Genomic DNA, 25165 nt, shown 5'->3' with positions numbered 1-25165 from the left:
CACCCACAGGCAAGGGGACCAGTCGGTTACCCTGCCGTCTGCTCTACCCAGGCTCTCCCTGGAGAAGCGGGCTCTGCCCAAACTCCACTCAAGGTCTTGCTGCCCACCCACCCCGTCGGGCGGAGGACACAGGACTGCCAAGGCCGTCCCCTGGGCTCTGGAGTCCCCTGGGCTCTGCAGGCAGAGCCGCAGTTTGACTCGTTTGTCCCTAAGGGCTGCTAGACTGAGATCATCATGCCCATTTTACAGACGGAGAAATGGAGGCGGGCAACCGTTCCTTAACTCTCTGTGATTCTTTCAGAAACCGGAGGTACAATCGCAGCTGAGCTGCTTCCTTCCAAAGGCTCTAACCCTCTCCGGAAACAGCTTGCATGTGTGTCCCGACCTGGGGGTCAGAGGTCTGGCAGTGCAGGGGGGGAGGGGAGGGGAGGGGAGGGGGACTTGAGCAATATGGGGCCACACCTGCTGCCTGCCAGCCCCCAGGTATGGGCCCACTTCCCCCAGATGCCCGATGGCCCTGCTGCTCGATGCCTACCCTAGGGTCCCCCGCAGGCAGAGGCCCAGCACCCCTGCTGGGCTCAGGGTCACAGGAGGCAGAGAGGTGGGAGGCCCCACCTGAGGCTTCCCCACAGGAGCCCCCTGGGTGGGAGGCAGTGCCGAGGGCAGGGGCAAGGCCTGAATGCTGCAGAGCTGGCTGGGACCCTCTCAAGAAACTGGGTTTCCCGGAGCCTGCTAGGCCTCGACCCTTCTATCACTGGCCACTTCCGCGAGGACCACCCAGCAGGCTGAGCTGTGCTGCAGATGGAGGGACAGACGGAAGGACAGCACGTGCAGCCAGGAGGGGCGGGCCAGGAAGCCAGTTGCAGCCCGACTGTACCGGGGTCTCAGACCACAGCGGGGGTGCTCGCAGGGGCTCCAGGCCCAGCAGCCGCCGAGGCCCGGGGTCAGGGGTGGACGGCAGGCAGTCCGGGGGACCCCGAAGCACCGGGACGGCTCGCCAGCCCATCTGGGTCCACCCGGGCTCTTGGGGTTGGGAGGGCCTGGCCTTCGCTGACCCAGCCCAGCAGGGCCCGCCTCAGATCGCCTGGTAATTTCTGGAAGCTGCAAGGCCCCTGGGGATCACCACTCCCCTACACACAGCCCCGGCCACACCCGCCTACCCGCCTATTTATCTCCGGCTCCAGGGCCCTGGGATGAAAAGCAGGACCGCTCCCCAGACCCCGGACCCCCACCCCAGTCCACCCCTGCTGCGCCCCCAAGCCCTCCCCCCCCCCCCCGCCGCCCACCCCTGCAGCTCCCCACCACCCCTGGCCCCCTCCACCCCCTCCACCCCTGCAGCTCCCCTCAGACCCCACCCCCTACCCACCCCTGCAGCTCCCCACCACCCCTGCCTCCCTCCACCCCTGCCGCTCCCCCCAGGCTCCCCCCTCCCATCCCTGCCGCTCCCCACTGCCGCGCCCCCATCCCCCCTGCTGCCCCCCTGCCCCCCACCCCCGCTGCGCACCCCAGGGCCATGCCCCGCCCTCCGGGCCTGCCCACAAAGCCTGAGGCACACGATCTGGGAAGAGCCTGGTGCGCAGAGCTCTCTATTGAACAGAGTCCCAGCGCCTGCTCCGCGCTCCGCCCCTCCGGGGCTGCCTGTCCCCCATCCTCGGCCCTGGGTCCCCGCCGTCCACTCCGAGGTCCTCCTGGCCGCCGGTCGTCGGTCCTCGCAGGGCACGGCCCCTCCAGCCGCCCGCGGAGAGCCCGCCCAGCTCGCAGCCGCCCCAGCCCTGGCTGTCCTGGCCCCGCTCAGGGCTCCAGCTCCCGGGACAGGCGGGACAGCTCCCGCTGGTTGTCGATGACCTTCAGCTGCTGGACGTAGGCCCAGGTGCTGGCTGCGCTCCGGGTGCTCAGGGACTGCTCGGAGCCTGCAGGTGGGGGGCGTGGTCAGGGTGACCCGGCCGCGGAGGGCCCCGCCTCCCCCCAAGGAGCAGATGGCCCTGGCTGCCCCCCCACCCCGCCACTCCCCACAGCCGGTCTTGAAGACTGCCCACTCCTCCAACCTGGGGGGGAAGTGTGGTTAGGGGCTCAGAGCCTGAAAACAACAGGTCCCCGAGGTGACACACAGCGTGATGCCCCTTGTCCTAAATTCAGAAACAACTAGAACTAAAGAATATTTGGTTCTTGGGACCCCTGGGTGGCTCAGCAGCTGAGCACCTGCCTTCCGTGCAGGGCCTGATCCTGGAGACCCGGGATCGAGTCTGGCGTCCGCCTCCCTGCGTGGGGCCTGCTTCTCCCTCTGCCTGTGTCTCTGCCTCTCTCTCTCTCTCTCTGTGTCTCTCATGAATAAATAAATAAAATCTTAAAAAAAAAATATTTGGTTCTCGTAATATTTATAGATGAACATTTGAAAGCCTGTACATACGTGTATGTAGAGGCGCCCATATAAATGTATCTACATATCTACCACGTTGCAGTGGCGCAGGAGGAGGGAACCCTATGTAGGGAGAGGAGGCGATTGCCAATGGGCCGCTGCCTGCCACTGTACTATCACGTACGTAAAATAAAAGGTCCATGATGACAGTGGTGTACAAACCGTGGACTATGATTAATCCCTCTTCGTGCAACGGAAGGCCAATTAAAAAAATCAGGCCTAGAGTAAGAGTGCCAGGGTCCCCGGCTCTCTCACTGTACCCCAGCCTCCCAGGACTCGGGCCTGTTTGTGCATCTTTAACCGGGGGGATGACTCTCCACCGACCCCGGAGAGGCGGCGGGAAGGGCTCACAGCATCACAGACCAAGTGCCTGTAAATGCCAGCCCCGGCTGACCTGTCAGCCCCTGGCCCTGCCCCACTTACACGTGGATGTCCTCGCCGCCTGGCTGTCCTCGTGGAGGTGGGATACGCGGCTTCTGAGTGGTGAGAGGGGCACTGGGTGGGGTGAGAGGCGGGAGTCAGGGACACAGGGCCAAGCCGGAGGCTGGAAGGGGACGTGGTGGGGTAGGGGGTACCAGTCCTCTCACCGTTGCTGTGGCTTCGGCAGTGGTGCAGCATCCGCACGGCTCTGGCCATCATTCTCTGTGGGTAAAGTAAGGACGTAAGACCAGGCCCGAGGGGCAGGACCCTGGCATGGCCCGTGGGGCAGCTGGAACCAAGCCCCTTTGAGTGGGAGTGCTCCTAGGGACTAGATGGGACCACGTCTGTGTGCCCCCAGCACACCCAAAGTCCTGGTAGGGACCCCTGGGAGAAAACCCAGAGACCAAGAAGGGCTTAGAGCAGGTGAGCTAATTATTCCCCAGTATGCAGGGGAGCGAGGCAGGGGCTATTTTTTAAAAGGAGTATTCAGGATAAAGAAGATGTGGTCTGTGTATACAATGGAATATTCCTCAGCCATTAGAGACGACAAATACCCACCATTTGCTTCCACGTGGATGGACCTGGAGGGTATTATGCTGAGTGAAATAAGTCAATCAGAGAAGGACAAACGTTATATGGTCTCATTCATTTGGGGAATATAAAAAATAGTGAAAGGAAAAAAAAATAAAAATAAAATAGTGAAAGGGAACAAAGGGAAAGGAGAGAAAATGAGTGAAAATATCAGAGAGGGAGATAGAACATGAGAGACTCCTAACTCTGGGAAACGAACTAGGGGTGGTGGAAAGGGAGGTGGGCGGGGGTGGGGGTGACTGGGTGATGGGCACTGAGGGGGGCACTTGGCGGGATAAGCACTGGGTGTTATGCTACATGTTGGCAAATTGAGCTCCAACAACAACAACAAAAAATTTTCAAAAAAAGCAACCTTAGAGAAAGAAATAAGAATAATTATAGAACTATAACAATAAATAAATAAATAAATAAATAAATAAATAAATAAATAAATAAATGGAGTATTCAGGTTTGTGTTATTAATAACAACTCTAGATCATCTCCCGCCCCCCGACCCCCTTCCAAGGCCACAGTCCTATCCCCTAACCCACACTGGGGCAGGCGGAGGGGGCAAGCACCACTCTCCCTGAACTCACCATCTTCTCAAAGTTGATGAGATTCTCCACCAGTGTGTGGTTCCCCTCATGGATGAAGGTCATGTCTGCGGAGAGATGGGTTTTGCTTAGAGGTCCCCGAACTCCTTCCCCTTCCCGCAGCCCAGGACAGCCTTGGGCCTGTCCCTGCCCCGCACTGCCCTCCTCCTCCTCTGGCTCCCCTCTGACCTCCCAGAGCAATTTCCCTGTGTCTCTTGGGCCTCATGTCAGAGGCCATCTGATGTCACCAGCACTTGTCACAACACCTGCTTCTAGCCTGTGAACCCTCCAGCACCCCCAAGGGTCGGGAGGACATCCAGACAGGCGCAGGAATGGGTGGGTGGAGGTGGCGAGGTGAGCCCTGGTCCACTCACCTTTGAGAAGAAGAGGCATGAAGGGGATGATGGGAGGGGAGAGCTTGGTGAGGGCCAGTCGATAGACTCGGTGGTTCCACGAAGGGTCCTGGGAGGGAAGAAGCCACAGTGAGGGAGGGACGGCCCCACTCGGCATGACCCACCGCGGACCACGACACAACCAGACACAGTCCCCTCGGAGCTCTGCCTCCTCTGGGCCCAGGTGTCACCCAGCAGACCGGAGGGGACCCAAGGCAAAGGGCAACCAGCAGTCTGCACATGCGGCTTCCTGGCCTCCTGCTACCCCCTCCAGCACTCGTCAGGGCCATTTATCCCAGGGGCCCTGGGGTTTCATGGAAAACTCTCTCTCCCTCTCCCTCTCTCCCATCTCTGTCCCTGTCCCTCTCTAGTGGGGAAATTCCTCTGAACCTCTTGAGTCCACAAGGTGAATTTTTTTCTCAAGAGCTCAGAGCCGGGCTGATAAAAGCCCCTTTGTGCCAGTTCTCTCCTGAGCACCCTCAAAACCTCTTAAGCCCCTGGCGGATCCTGGCAGGGGTGTGGGAGGGGCAGGCAGCTCCTTAGCTCTTCCCTCATCTTCTGGCCTCGTCTAGCCTCATCAGCACTGACAGGCCCTGGCCCACCGTGGGGCCCGGTGCCAGCACTTGCTTCCGGGGCGCTGAGGCAGGTCAGCCGGGGACCAGCGTTCCCCTGACGTTCCCCCGGCGCTTCGGAGCCCAAGGCCAGACACCACCTGCGCCCTGTCCTGGTCTTCATATAGGACCTGCTGGCCACAGCCAAGGCCCCCCCGGCCCCGCCATACTTACCCACACTGAGAGATAGAATACACTGTGCACCCCATCATACTGCTAACACTCCATTCCTCAGCCAGTTCCCCAGACTCACAGCCCAGAGGCAACCTGGCTCTGGCCCAGGGCTGGAAACCCTGGAAGTGGTCAAAGACAGGTAGAGGGGCTGCTGGGAAGCCCAGAGCCAGGGATTTCTGGAAGGAGGAGCCAAGGCCCAGCACTCACCAGCAGCCTCTCCAGGGCCGAGTACAGCTTCCGGACTTTGTGGGGCAGCCGCTGTGGAGGAGGGGCAGATGGAGCCATCACCACTCTGGGGTGGGAGCCCCACGCCTCAGCAGCCCCCCAGGATGGGCACGGGCCCTCCGCCTCACACCTACCTCCCAGGTGTGGGCCAGGCGGCTGATGGCCGAGTTGCTGAGGCCAAACATGACAGCGAAGAAGGAATTGAGATTCTTCTGCTCCTTGAGGCTGTGAGTGGAAGACCCAGAGGTCGTCAGGGGACACGGCCAGGCCCGCAGAGTTCCACACAGACAACAGGCAGCCTGGGGCCCGGGATCAGGCCTGGCCCGCACGGCCTCTGTGGGGGCCGGGGCTAGGTGGGTAGGGAGGCAGGGACTCTGGGAGACCCAGGGAAGCAAGGGGATGGCGGACTTGGCAACATCTGGACCAGCGACGGGGTGGGGGGGCCGGGACCCCGCCACACACACACCCAGCCACCCCACAAGCACTCACTGGGCAGCCAGCTTGATGAACTTCCTGAGCAGCTGGGCCCGCAGGCCCGGCACAGGGCAGAGACACAGCTCTGTGGCCACCCAGTACTGTAGCTCGTTGAAGCGGCGCATGAAACGCTCCAGGTTGGCGGTGGTGACGTCCCGCAGATGCTGCGGGCCCAGCACATAGTGGATCAGCTCCACCTGGTAGGGGACAGCAGGAGAGATCAGCCCACTCCAGGCCAGGCGCCCCCCACCATCTGCGCCCCACCCCACCCCTTCAGCTCCGCTCCCCACACCTGGTGGATACTGTTGAAGAGGTTCCAGTCGTGGTCCGTCAGCTGACCCGCCAGGTCCTTGGCGCTCACCAGGTCCAGGCCCTCAGCAGAGCCCACGGTGGGCCCCAGCTGCTCGGGGTGCGGGGTCTGTGGGTAGAAGAGAGCCCAGGAGGGGTACCTGAGGAATCCAGGGGGCAGGCTCAGGGTAGGAGGAGAGAGTTTGGGGCTGGACTCCATCCCCATGGTCACAGGGATGTCGGGGAGGAAAGGGTCTACCGGGAGGAGGGCTTCCCAAGAAGGCATCTACCCTCCTGCCAGCTCCCCAATGCTGAGGCCCCCTCCTTGTAGGGCTCCTGCCTCCTGGGAAACCCGCAATGAGGAGAGGTCTTCTTTTCCCTTGAGAGCTCTCAACCAGCTCTCTCCCTTCCCTGGCAGCTGGAACCTTCCATCAGCCGAGGCCCTCTCCTTCCACTTCCTTCTTAAGACCCAGCAGCAGTCAGAGCCAGGCCCTTCTCTTTCCTCCCTGTGTGACCCTCCCCTGCACGCACCTCTGCCCCCCTCCCAGACAGCTCTTCCCTGGCCCCCTGCCTGTTCCTACCAGCTCATGCACTTCCTGTGGGTTGACAACAAAGAGCCGCTCGTTGAGCCCCAGGGATGTGGCCACACCGCGGGCATCCGGCTGCAGGCCAATGGCATCTGCAAAGACAGCAAAGGCTGGACCAGGCTGGGCTGGTGGTGGGGGGCGGGGGTTGGTTGGCAGAGACGGAGGCCAGGGAGCCACCAAAGGCAGGGTGGAAGCCCCATGTGGGAGGCTGAGAGGTCGCTTCTCCCAGAAGCCCGGTTGGAGCTCTGGGCAGGTGCTCTAAACGCACAGGTGCCTACGCCTGCTCATCCGAGGAAGACGAGAAAGGATTGTTAGGGAGACAAGCAGAACCCGGGCAAACTCCGGGAGCTTCCTCCTTTGTCGAGTGGAGACAGCAAGACCCACCCTGACTACTCATGAGTCTAACAAGTTGACTTATGTACGTCGTGGTGACAAGTACCCGATGCATCTAACGGCCCTTGGAACACTGGGAAGTGCCTCACCAGGGCTTGGTGTTGACCTGCAGCAGCGTCTACTGACGGAGCCAGTGTTTCTAGGCACGTTTGAACCCCCAGTCTTAGACCAGTAGCCTCCAAAGTAAGATACGCAAGACCGTCACGGGTCCAAACAGTAACAGCTCTTCTACTTTATTTTTGTCATCTGTCCCGCATTTCTACTTTGTGGGTTGCTCTGTGATTATATAATGCGAGTGTGGGAATATATGTATATGACTTTTAAGCAAATACACACATAGCAGGGGGTTTGTAGTAAAAATATCAGTCACCCGGGGCGGTGATCTCAAGAGTTCCGGCCGCGTAGTAGGCTCTCGGGGCCTTGGGCAGCGGGAAGTGTCCGGGCGGCCACCAGAGGGCGGTGCTCCCCAGACCAGAGCACAGGTACCCCGACCTCCTCCGGTCTCCCCACTTCCCCAAGGGGGAGAAGACCTTGCTTTTCTGGCCTCCTCTCCCGGCCCTTATTCCCTGGCTGCCCCGAGTTCCGGTCCTCCTAGCGGAGAACCAACAGCGGCCTCCGATGGCCCAGGTCCCCTGAAAGCAGGTCTCGGGAACTCTCAGGCTGCACGTCCTGCGCCCCGTGCTAAGGGTTTTATCTGCACCTGCTCTCCTCTGCTGGCCCCAGCAGTCCTGTGTGATGGGCACCGCTGTAGCGCTCATGTGACACACGAGGACTCGGTGGCTCAGAGAGGGTGAGTGTCCTGCTCGGATCTGGATCACACAGCCAGTCAGCAGGGGCCCCTGGGATCCCAGCCCAGGTCTGGGGGTGCCGTTGATGCTCTTAACCGCCAGGCTTCTCTCTTACCTGCCGTGGCGCCTCCAGCCCCTAACCCACTGCTGGCCCGCAGCTGACTCTCAAATATGTTTGCTGACTGACAAAACGAAGGCAGGCCACCTCGGTTCCAGAGCCGGACGCTCTCACCTGCTGTGCGAACTTGGGAAAATTGCCTCATCCCCCTGAGCTTCAGGTTCCTTATCTGAAAATAGGGTGAAAGCACCTGTCTCCTAAGGCTGGTACTAGGGTACAACGAATGTATGAGCATGATAACCCCAAAACCTCTGTAGGAAGCGTCGCGCCAGCGGCCGTTCCCAACCCTAGAATAGATAAGCTCACTCAATCCTCACGCTTCCTCTGTGCAGGGGGCCTATCACCCCATTTTACAGATGCTGAAAAGAGCAGAAGAGATGAAGTTTCCTGCCCACGGACACACAGAGGGGGGCTAGAGGGCGGGGCTCCAGCAGGGCTCTGGGGCACCACACGCAAAGCACTTTGGAGAGACATAAGCTGCTCTCAAATGCCAACCATCGTTAACACTGATGAAGACGGTCAAAATAATGATCTCAATTCGGGGGGCCGGGGGGAATCTGGGCAGGGATCTGAGGGCGCCTCCCTCAAGGCCACCCCCACCCAGAGACCCAACTCACCACCTGCAGAGTTGACCTTCACCAGCACCTGCCCCTTGGTCCAGCCATCCTCCTGGGCCAACGCTGCCATCACCTCTCTCACCGAGGCCGTCACGGGCAGCTTCAGGGTGAGCACCGAGTGGTCTGGCCGGCAAATGTCATAGGGGACTGGGGAGGAAGACCGGGCTGGGCTGCAGGAAGGGGCTTCTTGACCCCCGCACCCAGAAGTGAGCACGCAGCCAGTGTGGCAGCGGGAGGGGCCCAAGGAGGCAGGACGGTGCGTGGCAGAGGGGGGAGGCCTGTGGATCCCCTGGGGAGGGGGGTCCTGAGCTGCGGGGAGGGAGGCCCCGGGGGGCACACCCTATCTGGCAGCCTGGAACAGAGACCCCCAGGAGAACGGCGTGCCCCCCTCGGCCAGGCCTACTAAGGTCAGGGTGACGACAGCAGGCCACAGGCTACGCCTGGCTGGCGGGGACCACCAACCTTTGTCCCCGACTCGAATGGCACGGTTGCTGCAGAGGAGGGGCTGGTCCTGGCCGGGGAGCCAAACAGGCATGTTCCTGGCCTGAGAGGAGAAGAAAGTAAGGCCCAGAGGACACCGAGGAGCGCGCAGAGCCGGACAGAGGACTCTGTCCCCGGGAGCATGGGGCCACACGGCATACCCACCACCGGCTGCGTGGACCTGGGCCGGGTGAGGCGTCAGGCACCAAGGCTCCCCGAGGAAAGGCAGGTCAGCGCCCCGTGTGCGTGGGCCACCCCTTTGCCAAACAGGCCCGGAGCTGCCCTAATATGGGCGCACCTCAGCTCTCGGCCCTGGGTTTCTCTTCCTTTTCCTCCCCTGGCTACCACCGGCTAGTTGTCCATTTGCTGCGTGCCAGGCTAAGCTACAGGCTAATTCTAAGGACCTAAATATTCACAATAGGGACGCCCGGGGGGCTCAGCGGTTGAGCGCCTCCCTTCGACCCAGGGCGTGATCCCAGGGTCCCGGGATCGAGTCCCGCATCGGGCTCCCCACATGGAGCCTGCTTCTCCCTCTGCCTGTGTCTCTGCCTCTCTGTGTCTCTCATGAATAAATAAATAAAATCTTTTAAAAGAAAATAAATATTCACAATAGCTTTTTGACCAAAATATTCTTCTTCTTCCCATTTCATAGATGAGAGAAGCGAGGCTCAGAGAGGTTAGTAACACGCCCAAGGCCACAGAGCTGCTACGTAGCAGAGCTGGAATCCTGGAAACCTGTGGCTGGAATCCCTCGGGCTGTGCTGCGATCCAGCGACACCCGGCTGTCCTGTCCAGCCCCGCAGGCCTTCCTCGTGTCCTTCCAACTCCCGTCCGGAGTCTTCCCCCTCCCAGCTCTGAATGCAGCAGACCCTCCGGATGCTCCGTGTCGACACTTCCAAGTCTCAGAGCCCTCCTCGGTGCCCCCGCACGGGGACAGACCGCCAGCGTCGCCCTCTCTCCCAAGCCCTGCCCTCAAGCACCCCCTGGATGCTTCCCTCCCTGGGCTCCATCTCCCCAAACTCAACGCCTCCCTCCGACCAACCTCACCCTGCTGCCAGCCATTCTCCCGGGCGTGGGTTCCTGCGTCTCCTTGCCCCCCACCCCGACTGCCCCCACCCGGCTTCCCCAAAGCTTATCATCTTGTTCTGGGGGTTCCTGTGAGCCCCTCCTCCCGGCCCAGGCCAAACCCCAGTTCCATCTCCCCAACCATTCTCCACTGTTAGCCATTAGCCCTCGTGTGCCCCCGCTCCCCTCCCAACCTGCATGACGGGGTCACCTTCCTAGTGCAGCTTCAAGACCCCCATCGGGCTCCCTACTCAGAGCACCCACTGGACCTTGGCTCCTTGGCTCTCATCATTCAGAAGACAAGGACCAAACCCCTGACCATGGCCCACAGGGCCCTACATGCCATGGCCCCCGCGTGCCTCCCTCTGGTGGCTCCGTCCCACACTCCCACCTGTGGGGTCCCTACTGGGTGGACTCTCCACCCCCTTGAACCTGACTACGCCTTGTAGCTCTCAGCCCCTGTGGTCACTGTCCCTGATCCTGAGCCTGTGTCAGCCCTTCCCTTCTCTGTTTTCAGAGACCCCCGCCTTTGCCATTATACATCATGACACTGTGCGGCAGCTCTGGCCCTCGCTTGACTGTGAGCCCCACGAGGCCAGGGGTGGCTCCCCCCACGGCTGCACCATCGGCACCCAGCACCGAGCCCGGCACACACATGACGGTGATTCCACACTCATCCCTGAGCATCAGCCACAAGCCAGGCAGCGTGGGAGCCCTGGGGAAACAGAGGTCCAGACCCCTCACTCCTGAAGCCAGGATTCCAGTGGCATGTGACAGGCACGGACAGGCAATAAGCAAGCGACAAAGAAAACAACTCCACCTGGTGCCAATGCTTTGAAGAGAATCATAGAAGACCCCTTGGCAGGGGTGGGGGGGCTGGGGAGGGGCTAGGGATAGGGAGATGGGGGCAGGGGCCTCTCTGAGAACCCAACATATTGGCTAGGTCAGAAAGACAAGGGGGGGTGCACAAAGAGCCAGAGAAAGAAAGTTCCAGGCCCTGAGGTGGAAACCAGCTTTTCGGCAGATAATCCAGAGAAGGAGCCTGTGAGAGTCTCCAGCAGCGAGGGGCAGGGCCTGGAAACCAGCCCCATCCTACCTTTCCAGTCCTTTCTCCCAGCATTCTGCTAGAAATCTCTGGCTCCCAGAATGCTGGCCACCAGGAACCCCTGGGCCTCGGAGGCTGCCTTCAGGCATCATCCCTCACTGCCCCCCCAACTGCTACCTGGCTCTGTGAACATGGTTGACCTCCCCAATGCAACAGAAGGCCTGGGGGTGAGGCCGGGGTGGAGGCGCGACCCTCGCCCTCTGTGTCTCCCCACGAGGCCTGGCCCGAGCCACACACAGTTCCTGTTCTGTGAACTCCTATCCCAGCCCCCGGGGTGTGTCTGTGCGTGGGGATCCTTCCCAGGCTGAGCCCCGGGGGTGGAGGCCAAAGGAGGGACAGAGGAAAGAAGCTGGGGCCAGACACAAGAGGGAGGAGCTGGTCCGCGCAGACACCTTCATCTGAGGAGACGCATTCCCACAGCCGTTCTCCAACCTGGGGAGCAAGCGAGAAGGGCAATGAGATACGAGGGACCCGAGGGACCCCTGCAGGCAGGGCAGGATGGGGCGGGGGCAGGGCCAGGCGCTGGCTCTGGATTCCATCTGCCCTCAGCAGCCGCCCAGTTGTGCAGACGCGGCAAGCACCGGCCGAGAGGTGCAAAGCTACACTTGGAACCCAGCCTGTGCATCCTGTGATCCTCCCAGGCCCGCAGCAGAAGGCGAGGGCGTTCCCCGAAGGCATGTGCCCCGGTGTCAGCCTGGGCAGGTGCCACTGGAGGGGAGCTCTCCCTGAACCTCACCTGGCCCCATGGGGATGGCTGGGAAGGCCAGGAGAGGCCCGAGGGAGGCCGGCAGGATGCGGCTCGGGTGAGTAGGAGCAGAATGGAGAAGTGGGAAGAGCAGGTGCGCTCGGGAGAGTACCCGCCTGCGTGGTGCAGGAGGACGCGTGACCTGGCGTGAGGGTGAGGCCCAGGGGACCGGTGAGGACTGAGGACGGCTGCTGAGAATGAGCAGGGCCGGACAAATGGGCAACCACAGCCGACACTCTCGCGTGGCACACACCGCCCGCAGGGCCCTGCTCCGGGCCCTTAAGGTGCTGTAGGATTCCATCCTTGGGAGACAGGCGCTCTCCCAGTGTGACAGACGGGACCCCAAAGCCCGGCGAGGGGGGATGTGCCCAGAGCAGCGCGGCCACGGGTGGCGCGGCCTGGATTTCAAGCCTCGGGTTTGTGTGGGTGCTCAAGAGTTGGTGCTGGGTCCCCGCCGTGCATGTGCAAAGTGAACTCAGAGCCAAAAAGCATCACCTGTGGTGTCGCCGCCTCTCTGGCCACTGCTCCCGCAGCAGGATGCAAAGCCGGGTGTCTCTGCTCACCAGGTCTGAGAGTTTCTGGGAGGAGCGGAGATTCATTGACACGGATGTAGCTGTGCCTACAGCCCCGTCCAGCCCTGCCTCGCCCCCAGGTACCTGGAGAAAGCCGGTGGCCACGGGGTCGGTGTAGAGCATGGGGCCATATAGGGCCACCCACTGGCTGACCAGCCGCAGGATCTGCTGCCTTTTGTTGCAAATGTAGGTGCTGTGCTCCTGCTCACTGCCTCCCGAGGGCTCCGCGTGGAAGGTGGGCACCAGTCAAGGGAACCACAACATCCAACCGGGCTACCCACCACACCTCAGGCAAAGGAGGGGCAAGGACGCCCAGGACCCACGGACAGGCTGGCCTGGGCATGAGGCTGGTACTTCGGAGGGTTCAGCACAGCCGTGCTGCAGGTGATCCCTTCTCCCTGTTCCAAACAACAACCTCGTCACCTTGGGGCCGGAAGGATATTGGTGCAGGAGGGCAGCACAGAGCTGGGCACTGGGCATGAAGACGCTGTAGGTCAGGAGGAAGTCACTGAGGAATGTCTCTGGAGGGCAGGGACAGGGGAACAGGAGGGAGCGTCAGAGGGCACATCTACCGAGCACAGACATACGCAGAGCTGGGGTGCCCCTTCTCCCCACCTCATAATGGGCCACGTACCAGCAATGCCCGGGCCCTATGACAGCACTCCCCACCCCAGCCAAGAGCACAGGAATGAGGACATCCTGCCGACTGGCCAAATGGACCAGCCCGGCACCCAGTGATGTCACATTCAGGGTGTCTGGCCCTCGCCCAGTCTACACTGCCCATCCAATGAGTCACACAGCAGGCAGGGTATCTCTGGCCCCTACCTGTTGGGTCATGAGCACTGGAATCAGGTCGCATGGCCTCCAACAGCAGTTCTAGGATCTTCTCTGGGGTGCCAGACATCACCGTATACCTAGCAGAGATGGCCAATCCATAGCACGTGCGCCACCGCTCCCCACTGCCCACATCTGAACAGACATCAGGAATCCCATCACCCTTCCCTATTTGCCAGCTCTGTCCCACCCTGGGGTTGGAGGGAAAGCTGGCCCCTTCCCCCCACCAGGGGTAAGACATGGGGGAAGGGAGTAAAGACTGGGAGACAGAAGGACAGAAGGTGGGTGAGAGAGAAGGTGTGCAGAAGGAGCGGGGCAGGTGTGTTACCGGTTCCTGCCTGGGGTCGGGGGGCGAGAAGGGCCGGCGCCCTGAGAGGCTCTCTCCAGTACCAACACCACTTTGCCATGTTCTTCTAGCCTCATGGTCTTGGCTTCCACATCCTGGAGAACAGGCCACACCTAGGTATCAGTCCACACCTTGCCCCCACCCCGCCCCCATCCTTGGGCATATTCCCCCAACCCCATCCCAGACCCTGAGCCCTACAAGGCTCCGGCAAGGACATTCGGCCCCTTTCCCACCGGTTCAATGGCCATGACCTTGGATCTGCCCCACTCCCCGCCCTGCCCATCATGCAGGCTGAGCTCTCTCCTCCACCCATCCCTCCGGGACCTCCTTCTGTGGCTCCCACTCTCCATTACGCGTGGTCCCCCACCCCTCTGTAACCGCCACCCCACGGTCTCCCACACCGAGCTGGAGCTCTCGGGTTTCACTGACCGTCCTCACATGCCCGTGTTCCAGCACCACCTCTAAGCTTCTCTGGCCCCTACCTTCCCTGCTCCCTATAGGCCCTCTCTCATCCCTGCCCCCTCCCGCTTCTCCAAAGAGGCGTCCCTGCCATGTCCCCTGCCCTCCCCATCCTCAGCAACGGCACCTTGATGATACGGTTGAAGTCCTGCTTGTCCACGCGGAGGAAATGACAGTTGTCTTCTCGCAGGATGATGGTGGCCGCCCGGGGCGCGTCGTTCACCAGAGCCAGCTGCCCAAAGTCATCTCCCTCATGCAGGGTGGTCACCAGCCCCTGCAGCCAGGTCTCGGTCACAGCCCCGCCAGGCCTCCCCCCTCACCCTTGTCAGAGCAGACCCACAGGGGACTGGGGACAGGCCCCTAGGCAGGAGGAGACCTGGAAGATTGGCAGTCTTGGGTCCATTCAAGGTCCGGCCAGAGAGGGCTTGGACAGGGGAAGCAGGTGCCACCCAGGGGGTGGGGAGAGACGCAGAACTCACCTTGCCATGGGTCACCACGTTGACAGATCCCTTCCAGATGATGTACCACGAGGTGCCCTTGTCTCCCTGGCTGAACACTGAGAGGAGCACAGATCAGACACGCCTGGGGTCACCCTCCACCGCTCCGTGGCTTCCACCACGATCAGGCCGCTGGTGCCCTGCTTCCTGTCCACCCCGTCCAACTTACACACGGTCCCCGCTTTGCTGTGCGGTTCAAAGAGCAGAACTGCCGCTAATTCCCGCTTCACCTGTGAGGCAGGGAGAGGAGGGTCAGTGTTGCGAGTCCAGGGTAGGAGGGGCTGAGTTGGGGGGAAGTTAGGTCCGAGGGCACAGGTGCCCGGGGTGGGGCGGAGATGCGGCTAGGTCAGGTGCCTGGGACTCAGCAGGAGACACTGCAGGGGGACCCGATGGGCTAGGAGAGGCAGGAGGACTTTTGGACAAGGATGCCAGGAATAGGAAATGAGATGGAAACTTCCTTTTTTTTTTTTTAATTTATTTATTTATATATATTTTTAATTTTTTTTAATTTCTTTTTTAATTTATTTTTTTAGAGATGGAAACTTCCAAGCCACAGGTCGAAGGGCAGAGAAGTAGCGCCTGGCTCGGCAGTGGGGCCCTCGGGGGTCCCAGGGAGAGGAGGCCCCAGGGAAAGGGTGGAGGCGGGCGGGCTGACCGAGTTGGAGAGATGGGCCACAGCCTTGATGTGCAGCAGCTCCTCAAAGATGAGGTCCAGCTCCTCGTCCGTGCGCTGACCCGGGCTGCGGGCATAATGCACCGTGGGCCTGCGAGCATGGGAGCCACGTCGCCCACCATGCTTGGGTCTGGGGCCACTCGGGCCCCAGCGGTGATCGCTCCCAAGCGCCCACCATGCACCGCCCACGCCCCAGGTGCCTCACATGCATTATTTCAGCCCACCCTCACCACCCCCCCATGACGTGGGCATCGTTATCCTCCTCTGACAGAAGAGGAAGCTGGCATGGAGAGCCCCGAGGCCACCCAGCCAGTGGCCCATGCAAGTGGAATTTGAACCCAGACCTGCCCACAGACTCAAAGCCTACCCCCTCTCAGCCACCGCAGCCCCTGAGTGGGCAGGGTCCTTGTAGGCCCTAGGCCTCGCCACCAACGGTTACAAAGGAAGAAACAGGTTCAGAGGTGGGCTGGGGGGTCCCCAGATCACACAGTGAGGAATAAGAGAACCTCTCAGGGATGAAACTGAGACTACGGAGACTACAGAGTCTGAGAGCCGGGCGAGGCCTGGGGTTGTGGGGCGCAGGGCACCCGACTCACGGCTTTCGCAGGGCCACGGTGAGCAGGGCGTCGGGGCCCCGCTGGGAGAGCAGGGCCACGGCCTCGACCAGCTCCTCCTCCAGCTCGTGGACGCCCGCGGGCTCTGGCTCCGGCCCGGGAAATCGGTAGAATTGGGTATCTCGGTCCTGGAAGGTCCAGTCGTGTTTCACTGCAGGGCAGAGGCCCAGGCGTGAGGGCGGAGACCAGCTGAGGCCGTGGGCATGCGAGGCCCCCATCAGGATGTGCGCCGCCCCCCACCGCCCTTCCCCGGGACTGCCCGGTCCGGGGGCCCCCACGCCGGGCCCACGCTCACCATGGCAAAGGGCACCTTCATCCAGCAGCACCTGGCAGATTCCAACGGCCTGGCTCCGGGAGTGGACCCCGAGGCCCAGGGCCAAGATGCCATCCACCAGCTCCCGGCCGGAGCAGCACTGCCTAGGAGAGGTAAGGGGACGGGAAGAAGGGGGAGAATGAAAAGGCAGGAGGGCCTTGGGACGCCCGGGTGGCTCAGCGGTTCAGCACCTGCCTTTGGCCCAGGGCATGAGGCTGGAGACCTGGGATCGAGTCCCGCATCGAGCTCCCCATTGGGAGCCTGCTTCTCCCTCTGCCTGTGTCTCTGCCTCTCTCTCTCTCTCCCTGTGTCTCTCATGGATAAATAAATAAAATCTTTAAGACAAAAAACGGGCAGGAGGGCAAACCTTCTGGCAGAGAAGTACCCTTCTAGGCCTGCAGCTGGGGTAGGCTCGGAGGCCCGCCACAGAGCAAAGGGGAGAGAACACGGCCGCGCTCACCGATAGAGCCGAAGGTGGTATTTCCGGTCTCGGATAAGGGTCGGAGAGGTGGCCAGGAGGTGTCGATGCAGCTGCTTCCCCGCCCTGAGCACCCTCTCCGTGGAGGCCTAGGACAGGGAGCAGCAGAGCTGGCTAGGCCCCGGGCCGAGGCCCTGAGGTCCCCTCCCGGCTCCCCCCGGCCCAGCTGGTACCTGCTCCAGGCTCTCGCTGAAATCCAGGGACTCCTCACTGTCGGTGAGTGGCGTCTAGGGGGGGAGGGCCTGCCCGTTAGTGCCAGCTCCTGGACCTCAGCCCCCCACCATCCCCGTCTCTCTCACCCCTAGCCCTGTCTCCAGCTCCAAACAGATGCATTTAGCTACTCAGTCAACCAATAAACGGATACTCCCTGAGCACCCCTGTATGCCAGGCATCCGCCTCTTCCCTATCACCCTATCACCAGACCCCTGTCCTCCTGGACACAAGCACTGCACCTCGACAGGTGAGATTCCCACGCTGCTTACTCAGGGCCCAGGTTCACCCAGGCTCCCAGGTAAACCACACCTGTGTAGGGGAGAGCGCTGAAAGAGCATGAGGACGGTTGGGCCACCTGGCGGCTCAGTGGTTGAGCATCTGCCTTTGGCTCAGGGCGTGATCCCCGGGGTCCTGGGATGGAGTCCCTCATCGGGCTCCCCGTGGGGAGCCTGCTTCTCCCTCTGCCTATGTCTCTGCCCCTCTCTCTGTGTCACTCATGAATAAATAAATAAAAACCTTAAAAAAAAGAGAGAGAGCATGAGAATGGGAAGTAAAAAAGGTCCATGACAGGGGGAAGGGGGCAGGGGGAAGGGAAGGAACCAGGCAGGTGCGGTGGGTGGGGTGAGATCGAGAATGTGAGCACTTCTGGAGATTATGCACGGCTGTCTGGCCACCCCAAGCATGCGTGACTGAGCAACACAGGCTCTTCACCCCAAGACTTTGTGACCCCGTGCTCCTGGCCTAGGGTCACAGAGCCTAATCCCGAGCCAGGGTTTGTTCCCAGCCACGAGACCGTGGGACTCCTGGACTCAAATCCTTGCTCCTCCTCCATTTACCAGCAGTGTGACCCCCAATATATGGTTTAACCTCTCCGTGCCTCAGTTTCCTAGTCTATTAAATCTATAAAACACTCCTAATACCAATACAGAGGCTTTGGGAAGGGCTCTGTGAGTTAATGTGTGTTGAATGTTTAAAGCACTCCCTAGCATAGAGTTGTAGGTACTTGTCAGCTATTATTACTCATCTTCGAAGCCGAGGGCGGGCTGCTTGCTGGAGAGCCCCCATCCTCTCTGCGACGCTGCTGCTAGACCTAATCCTGCAAGAGTGAGTAAGACTCGGCGGCACCCAGGACTGGCTCTGGAAGACGGGATTTACGAGGAAACACGTTAACAAGGCCCTTGGGATCGACTGAGCCATCCAGGACCCCGGGCCCCTGTGTCCTGGGATGTTGGCCGTGAAAGCGCCTTACGATCCTTCTTTTTCTGCCACCTGAAAACTGGAATTTGTGGACGTCTCTGGACAGGAGGCCATCCCCTCCTGAGCCCTCCCAAAGGGAGAGTACCTTACAGTTCACCAAGCACGTCTCTCTCCGTGATTTCCTCTGATCCTATATAGAATAGGACCAGATGTAAAGTCGGAGGAGCAGGGATCGTCTGCCCTCTCTGACTCAGGAAACAGAAGTCTTGGGGTGAAGAGCCTGTGTAACTCAGTCACGCGTACTTGGGGTGGCCAGACAGCCGTGCGTAAACTGCAGAAGTGCTCACATTCTTGATCTCACCCCACCCACCGCACCTGCCTGGTTCCTTCCCTTCCCCCTGCCCCCTTCTCACCAGCTCTCTCTCCTGCTGGGCCCTGAAAAGGACCTGGCTGGGGAGCTGGGGCACAAGCAGGCCTGGGGCCAGAACCCCCTGTCCTGGCCCTGGCCTCTTCCCACCGTGTGCCAGGCAGAGGCCTGAGGTCTGGCACGCACAGGCGCCTGGCCCCGGGCTGGGCGGAAGTCACTAGGTGTCCCTAGGGTATCCCTGCCCGGGTCATGGGGCCCAGCCTGGTGCCAGACACAGAGCCCTAGAGACTTAGCAACAGGAAATGAGGAGGAGGAGGAGGAGGAGGAGGAGGAGCCAGGGAAGGAGGAAGGGCAGGAATGCTACCCAGCCAGCCCCCTGTGTTGGAACAAACAGTGCTAATGACTTGTTGTTGTTCATGTCAAAATGCCCAGGTGGCCCCGGTCCCTGCCTCGGCTCTCTTTGGTGCCCACGACCCAGGCTCCAGCATACGCTCCCTTCCTGGTATTATTCTGACCCTGGAGGGCACATCAGGAGGAGAGGTGCCAGCTCATGAGGTCAGACTGGGCACACCCCAGATCCCAGATCCCAGATCCCCAGGCTTGTTGAAGCCATTTCCTGCCCTGGCCCAGGGAATAAGCACGTGGGTCAGAGGAAAGGGGGCGCGGGCCCATCAGAGCCGAGGAAGGTTCCTGAAGGCATCCCTCTCAATTTGCCGAGGAGAGCGGGAGCCCAGAGAGATGGAGTAACTCACCCGGGGTCACACAACTACTCAGAGATTCAAGATCCTGCTGAGTAAGGAGCACCGACCCCGGTGGGAGGCGCCTGGCTCCTCCTTCACACTAGGAGAGGGAGGCTCAGAGATTCTCTAACCTGTCCCCAGTTGGTGAAGCGGGGCCCCAGGATCCCCACTACGCCTGTCTGATTCCAAAGCACCGGTCCTTAGCCGCTGCGCACTACCGTCTCCCAGGCGCCTCCGTGGCCTCACGTTTCCCCCACTTGGTGCTACGGACGGATAAATCCTGCCTTCAGGAACGTTCCACGGGCAAATAAGTTTGAAAAACATCGCGTTAAACAAAATTCCATGGGTTTGTTATCGTAGTCCCTCTGGGTCCCTCTGGGTCCCTCTCTGCACTGGGAACATCCTAGGATGGGGGTGGTGGTACTATTCAGGGGATGAGGTCAAGGCCGGCAGTGGGGGGCTCAACATCCAAATCTGCATTCCCCATTACCACCCGGGTGTGTGACCTTGGCTGCTTATTAACCTCTGTGTGCTTCAGTCTCCTCATCTGTAAAGTGGAGTTCCTGATAATAGGAACGATCTTATGAGGCAATTATGAGGGTCAAATGAGTTAATAGCATGGAGCGTTCAAAGTGATGCTTGGCTTGTTGGTAACCGCTTAGTAAATACTAAGTAACTTTCCTGAACTTCATTATTTTATGATGGGGGCCTCTTACCTGGACACAATGCAAGCAATGCTGTACCCCGGCTGGCCCTGTCTCTGATCTGATAACCCCGAGTGTCACCTCAGGGCTTCTCAGTTGGAGAGAAGTGGCTGGTATGGGTAGGGGTGAAGGCCCTCGCCCACTGCGTCCCCTCCTGCCCGGACAGGAAGGACTCAGGGTAGAAGAGGAGGTGGTAGTTAGCTTCCCTGGCACCAGCACCATAGCCTGCCCCACCCTCCCTCCCTGTCACTCGGTGTCAGAGCCACACTGGAGGGGCTGGCGCAGAGCCAGAGAGCCTCGTGGGGACCTGTCAGACCAGTTCCCTTGGGCCATGGCTTAGGGTCTCAGGCCAGGGCTGTGTGTGTTGGGGAAGGGGGAGGACGCATGGGGAGGGGTGATGCTTCGGGGTGTCAGGGTTACAATCTGCAGCCAAAGAAAGTACACCATGAGCTTGGGCTCCATAGCCAGAGCACCAGGGACAGAAACCGAACTTTGTCTCTTAGCAGATGCGTATCCCTGGACTGTCACTTAGCCACTCTGTGCCTCTGTCTTCTCATCTGTGAAATGAGATGATGACGAGCATCTATCTCACAGGGTTATTGTCAAATTACTTGCTATGACAGGGGTAAAGCCCTTATAATAGTGCCTGGGACCCAAGTATTAGACAACTATTAGCTGCGACCATCGCTTGGACAGGTGGGACGAGAGCATGGCTTCTGAGTTAGGGAACAGAGCCACCTCCCCCAAAACAATCACTCAAAGGGAAGCACCCCAGGCTTCTCTGAGCTTGTGAGACCCACCAGAGGCATCCTGATCCTGCCCCTGCCTCTAGATAAATTGATCCTTCTCCGGCTCCCAGACATGGGACACCATCTCCTCTCCCTCTCATGTTTTCCAGAGGAGGCGGTCTTCCGTCCCATTCCAGCACCATAGTTGGTAAATCCTTTCCCTGCATAACCTCAGGCCGCCCTGCGGCTGCCTGCTTTCATTTTCTCTTGTCCTGATCTAGTAGCAACAGCAAGTGCTCTCTTCAGGCCCCAGGAGGTGGATGGGCTTCCCCCTCGTTTTCTAAGAGGCTGTCGTGGCCTAAACAACTCCCGGCACTGTCCTCCTAGCCTCCACCCCTTTACGGACATCCACCCATTCTTTACCCTGCAAGTCCACACTCCCTGCCAGCCGCCGGTTCCCTCATGTGAGCCCCTCGTAGGCCAAAGGCATCATCTCCAGGTGAGAGGTGTAACTTCACGGGTCCCCAGAGCCTCTTAAACACAGCTGCGGTGGGCTGAAACCACCTCACCAGCATCCCCCGCGATCTGCCCTGTTCCCCGGAGGTGGTCACCAGGAGAGGGTGTGGCCCTTGCTCCTAGCCCTAAAAATCTAAGTTCCCTTTAACCTCCCATCCCCACCTACACCCCACACACCTGGCAGGAAAGGGGCTGTGTTTCTGTGACTTTCACCCCCTTTACATCCCAGCCACTCTCACACCACCCTTCCAGCCTCTCCACATACCCCAGCTCTTCAATTCTGGGGGTTAGGAGGGTCAGGAGACAGCCTGGCGGCCTCTTCCACTGCCTGTCCCAGACTTTGGGTCCCAGGGGAGCCTCCAGTGACCTCATTGTCCTGGCACCTGCCCTCTCCCCTACTCCCCACCTTGCCTCTACAAGCTGGGAAGGGGACAGGAAATGCACAAGTAATTATAGCCTGAGAGGGAAGGAGGCAGGGAGGGTTCCAGCCCACAGGCTCCAAGCAGTAGCTACAGCCAGTGACCTGGAGGGGTGGGGAGATGGCTTAGCCCAGAAGGGGCCGGCTGTCCCGCTCCCCCTGGAGCCCCATCTTGAGCAGGACCCAGGCCCAAGAGGTCCCTGATTGGGAAGACGCAGGAAGGGAGGGAGGGTTTGGGGGAGAGCTAGGGACTGATGCCTCGGTTATCCTCTCAATTCTGATTGAGGAGCCCCCCCACACACCATCACGTTGGCAGACCTCATTCTTCTCACTCAGCCTCATATTGTGATAAATATAAATGGCAGTAGGGCAAGAGGCAGGAGGAAAGAGGCAGAAGGCGGTGGTCATTGTCCTCAAAGGAACTTGCAGATAAGAGACCTAAGTGACAAGCTCTCCCAATTTTGTCACCTGCTCCTGCTTTCCCTCTACCCCTTTGCCTGAGTACCCTCCCAGCAGCCTACACTCGCGCCCAGTGCTGTCTCCATGGCACACAGAATAGACGCATCCCGAATCTCAGGTGACTCTGGGAAGTCTGGGTGGTCGGAGAGAGCTTCTCTGCGGATCTGGATCCTGCAACCAGGATCCCGTCCACCACCCCGCACCCCTCCCCGGTGCCCCCTGTGCCCCCCTCCTCCCCTCTCCTTCTTTCTTTCAACTCCAGGATGTTCTTCCCCAGCAAAGGGAGACCCCAGCTCCGGTCTCCAAACTCCTCAAAATCCTCCCCTGAGCCCCTCCCCAGAGCCAGATGCCAAGCAGCACGCACATGCCCACCTCTCACCCCGAGATCAAGAAGAACTGGCGCAGTTCAGTCGCTCTCCTAAAGGAGAATGTTGCCACGGCGATACATCCAGAACAGCAGCCAAGCTTACCTCCCCCTCCACCTTGACCGGGCCCCAGTATTTCACACATGCCTCCCACCTCCACACGGAGGACAAGCTGGCACCTAACTCACGGCGCAGGGAGGTGACAGGTAAATGACAAATCCCCTCCCCCTCCCCCCTCGCCAGCACGGGAAGATGTAAGATGTGAGGACCACATGTGCACAGCCACACGCCCTGCAGCTGTGTGAGCCACCCACGCACACGGCGACCAGGCTGCTGCACCCACCGACCAGCCCAGCCGCAGCCCCGACACCCCCAGCAGCAGCCAGGCCGTCCTGCAGCCCTGGCGCCCGGCCCGGGCTGACGATGGGCACTTACCCAGCGGAGCCCCTGGATGCGGCTGGGACGCTGGTGCTCGAGCAGCAGCTGGTACGAACAGCTTCGGGGCCGGTGCATCCTCTTCAGCACCATGTTGAGCAGGGTCCCCTCCGGCACCACGTCCGGGAGGCCTCCCACCCGGGACGCTCCTAGAGCCGGGCTGTCCTCCACGGCCAGGCCCACCTGCCAGCGGCTCTCACCTGGCCAGCCCACCTGTGACGCAGGGCAGGGAGGCAGAGAGCCATGGGGCTGGGGCTGGGGCTGCCGGCCCGGGGCACAACCGCCCCAGGCAGAACCACTTCCTCGCAGTCCTCTGGACTGGTCAGGCGGAGGTGCTGCAAGGCTGCCAGGAGCCGGGGGAGGGACAGGAAGACCTTCACTGGGGCCTGCCGGTCTGGCGCGCTTCGGGGTCTTCCAGCTGGCCCCGCCGGAGATCGGGCCTTTCTTCCCGGGCCTCTTTGGACTTCTGCCCCACCCACTGCCCTTGGCCTCCGAGGGATCCCCGCCACCTCCCAGCATGAGGCTGTGGACTCCCCGGAGCCCCCAGGAATGCGGCTTCGCCTCCAGCCCATCTTCCCCGTCTCCCTCGCCCCTGCCCAGCACTGTCTCCCCACCCAGGCCCCTACCCACCATGTCAGCCTCCCCTCCAGCTCCTCCGCACCCTGACCCCACCTTACCCACCTTCATATTCCTTCTCCAGCTTGCACAGCCCTGTAGGCTCTTGCAAAAGGCTGGGGCTGGGCGGGGAGGGGACCCTCAGCGGGACCCCGACTGCTCCTGAAGGGGTGCGGGCTGTGAGCCCCCCGCGAAGTGAACGGGGCTAATTCCTGGCTGGACCTGCTGCCTGCGGGGCCACGGGCCAGCCGGGGTGGGGCGGGGGGGGGGGGAGGCTCCCTGGGGGGGCGCAGGGGGCGTGGGGGGAGCCCCCCCAGCCAGCGGCGAGGAGCCCCGAGCCTCCGCCTCTGTCCCAGACGAATGAGCCAGCTGGCACGGGGCGCCGAAGCGAGGCCGCAGCTGGCACCGGGCCGGCGGGAGCTGTCACACCCCCTGCGCTGCCCGCCCCTTCCCTCCCGCGACGCTGCGAGCGCGGGGAGGCGGCGCCCGGCCCGACGGGGCGGGGGGGGGGGGAGGAGTCGCGGCTCGCGGCGGGCGGGGCCGGAGCAGCCCGGGGCCAGGAGCCGCGCGGGGCGCGTGCCGGGGTCCGGGGTGCGGGTGCCGGGTCCGGGGTCCGGGTCCCCGCGCTGAGCGGCCGCACCAGCCGCCACGTGGCCGGGAGGAGAAATGCAAACAAGGAAACCGGGGAAGGGGGAGGGGGGTGAGTCATTGCGGCCCCACCCGGGAGGGAAATCCGGGCTGGGGCCGCTTCCCGGCCGGGGGCGTCCTGCCTCCTGTTTCGGTCCAGGGTCCCGAACAGCCCGGGGGGGGGGGGGGGGGGAGGGGGAGGGGGGAGGGGGAGGGAGGGGACTGGGCTGCTTCCCCGCGGGGAATCCCGCTGCCGAGCCCCCCCCCCCCCCCACACACACGCAGGCACGGGCGCCGTGGGGAAGTTGAGGCTGGGGAGAGAACAGGGGCTGCCCCCGGGACGCACGGGGTCGGGGTCGGGGTCGGGGTCGTGCGGAGACGCGGGAGCGGGGGTTGGGAGACCCGCGCCCCCCGCACGCCCCCTGGCTGCGGGGCGCGGGAGCAGAGCCTGGGGTAACAGGGCGCCCCCTGCAGGCTGGGGCTGGGGTCGCCTCCCGGGCTTGGGTCCCCAGCACCGCGCAGACGCCCCAACCGCCCTCCGCGCCCCGCTGCAGCTCCCGTGGGGGCAGGGGGTGGGGGGGGCCGTGGCTCCTGGGGGATGGAAGGGAGTCGCTCGCCCCGCCCGCAGCTTTCTAGGACTCACTCTTCTGGCCCAGTCCCTGTCCCTATCCCTTTGCTGCTGAGCCTCCCTGACCCGAGGGGGGCAGGTGGGGGACACTAACGAGGCATCCCGGCCCGCCTGCTTTGGGACTGGGAGCCCCCATCTCCCACCCATGATTATGTTCTCGTGTTCTCGGAGGCAGATTTTAACGGTGATTAAAAATCTCAGTTGTAAGGTGTATTTTAAAAATCCATCGAGGAGTTCATCAAAATGAAAGTTCTCCACTCCTCTCCCCACCCCCACCCCCAAATTCAGATTCAGTCCTATACTCCT

General features: G+C 61.5%; 1 protein-coding gene across 9 annotated transcripts; it reads right to left on the bottom strand.

The window, feature by feature from the left end:
* Positions 1–1556: 1556 nt before the first annotated feature.
* RAPGEF3 (Rap guanine nucleotide exchange factor 3) lies at positions 1557–23871 on the bottom strand. 9 transcript variants are annotated; one of them, XR_012002880.1, is made up of 28 exons: positions 22990–23431; positions 17021–17074; positions 16830–16936; positions 16352–16473; positions 16039–16207; positions 15425–15533; positions 14939–14999; positions 14752–14828; positions 14400–14546; positions 13806–13908; positions 13459–13602; positions 13076–13154; positions 12718–12868; positions 12557–12639; positions 11709–11748; positions 9129–9210; positions 8667–8813; positions 6745–6842; positions 6168–6293; positions 5891–6072; positions 5536–5626; positions 5384–5434; positions 5177–5295; positions 4374–4461; positions 4003–4067; positions 3004–3058; positions 2840–2911; positions 1557–1910 (listed from the first exon to the last, which is right to left on the bottom strand). XR_012002880.1 is itself a non-coding variant. In XM_026000179.2 (28 exons), the coding sequence occupies exons 1-28, from the start codon at positions 23674–23676 to the stop codon at positions 1792–1794; spliced, it is 2796 nt and encodes a 931-aa protein (XP_025855964.2). In that variant the 5' UTR covers positions 23677–23871; the 3' UTR covers positions 1557–1791. The 9 variants fall into 9 exon arrangements, 8 of the variants coding, with proteins under 8 accessions (XP_025855964.2, XP_072621566.1, XP_025855965.2 ...); XM_026000179.2 differs by lacking the exon at positions 5177–5295 and adding an exon at positions 23671–23871 and having other exon boundaries at positions 13459–13547; positions 13796–13908; positions 22990–23202; XM_072765465.1 differs by lacking the exon at positions 5177–5295 and adding an exon at positions 23671–23871 and having other exon boundaries at positions 22990–23202.
* Between the last annotated feature and the right edge of the window lie 1294 nt (positions 23872–25165).

Source organism: Vulpes vulpes, chromosome 8 (assembly GCF_048418805.1).
Source record: "Vulpes vulpes isolate BD-2025 chromosome 8, VulVul3, whole genome shotgun sequence".
NCBI classification, from domain to species: Eukaryota; Metazoa; Chordata; class Mammalia; order Carnivora; family Canidae; genus Vulpes; species Vulpes vulpes.
This window is presented reverse-complemented; position numbering and strand designations above follow the sequence as displayed.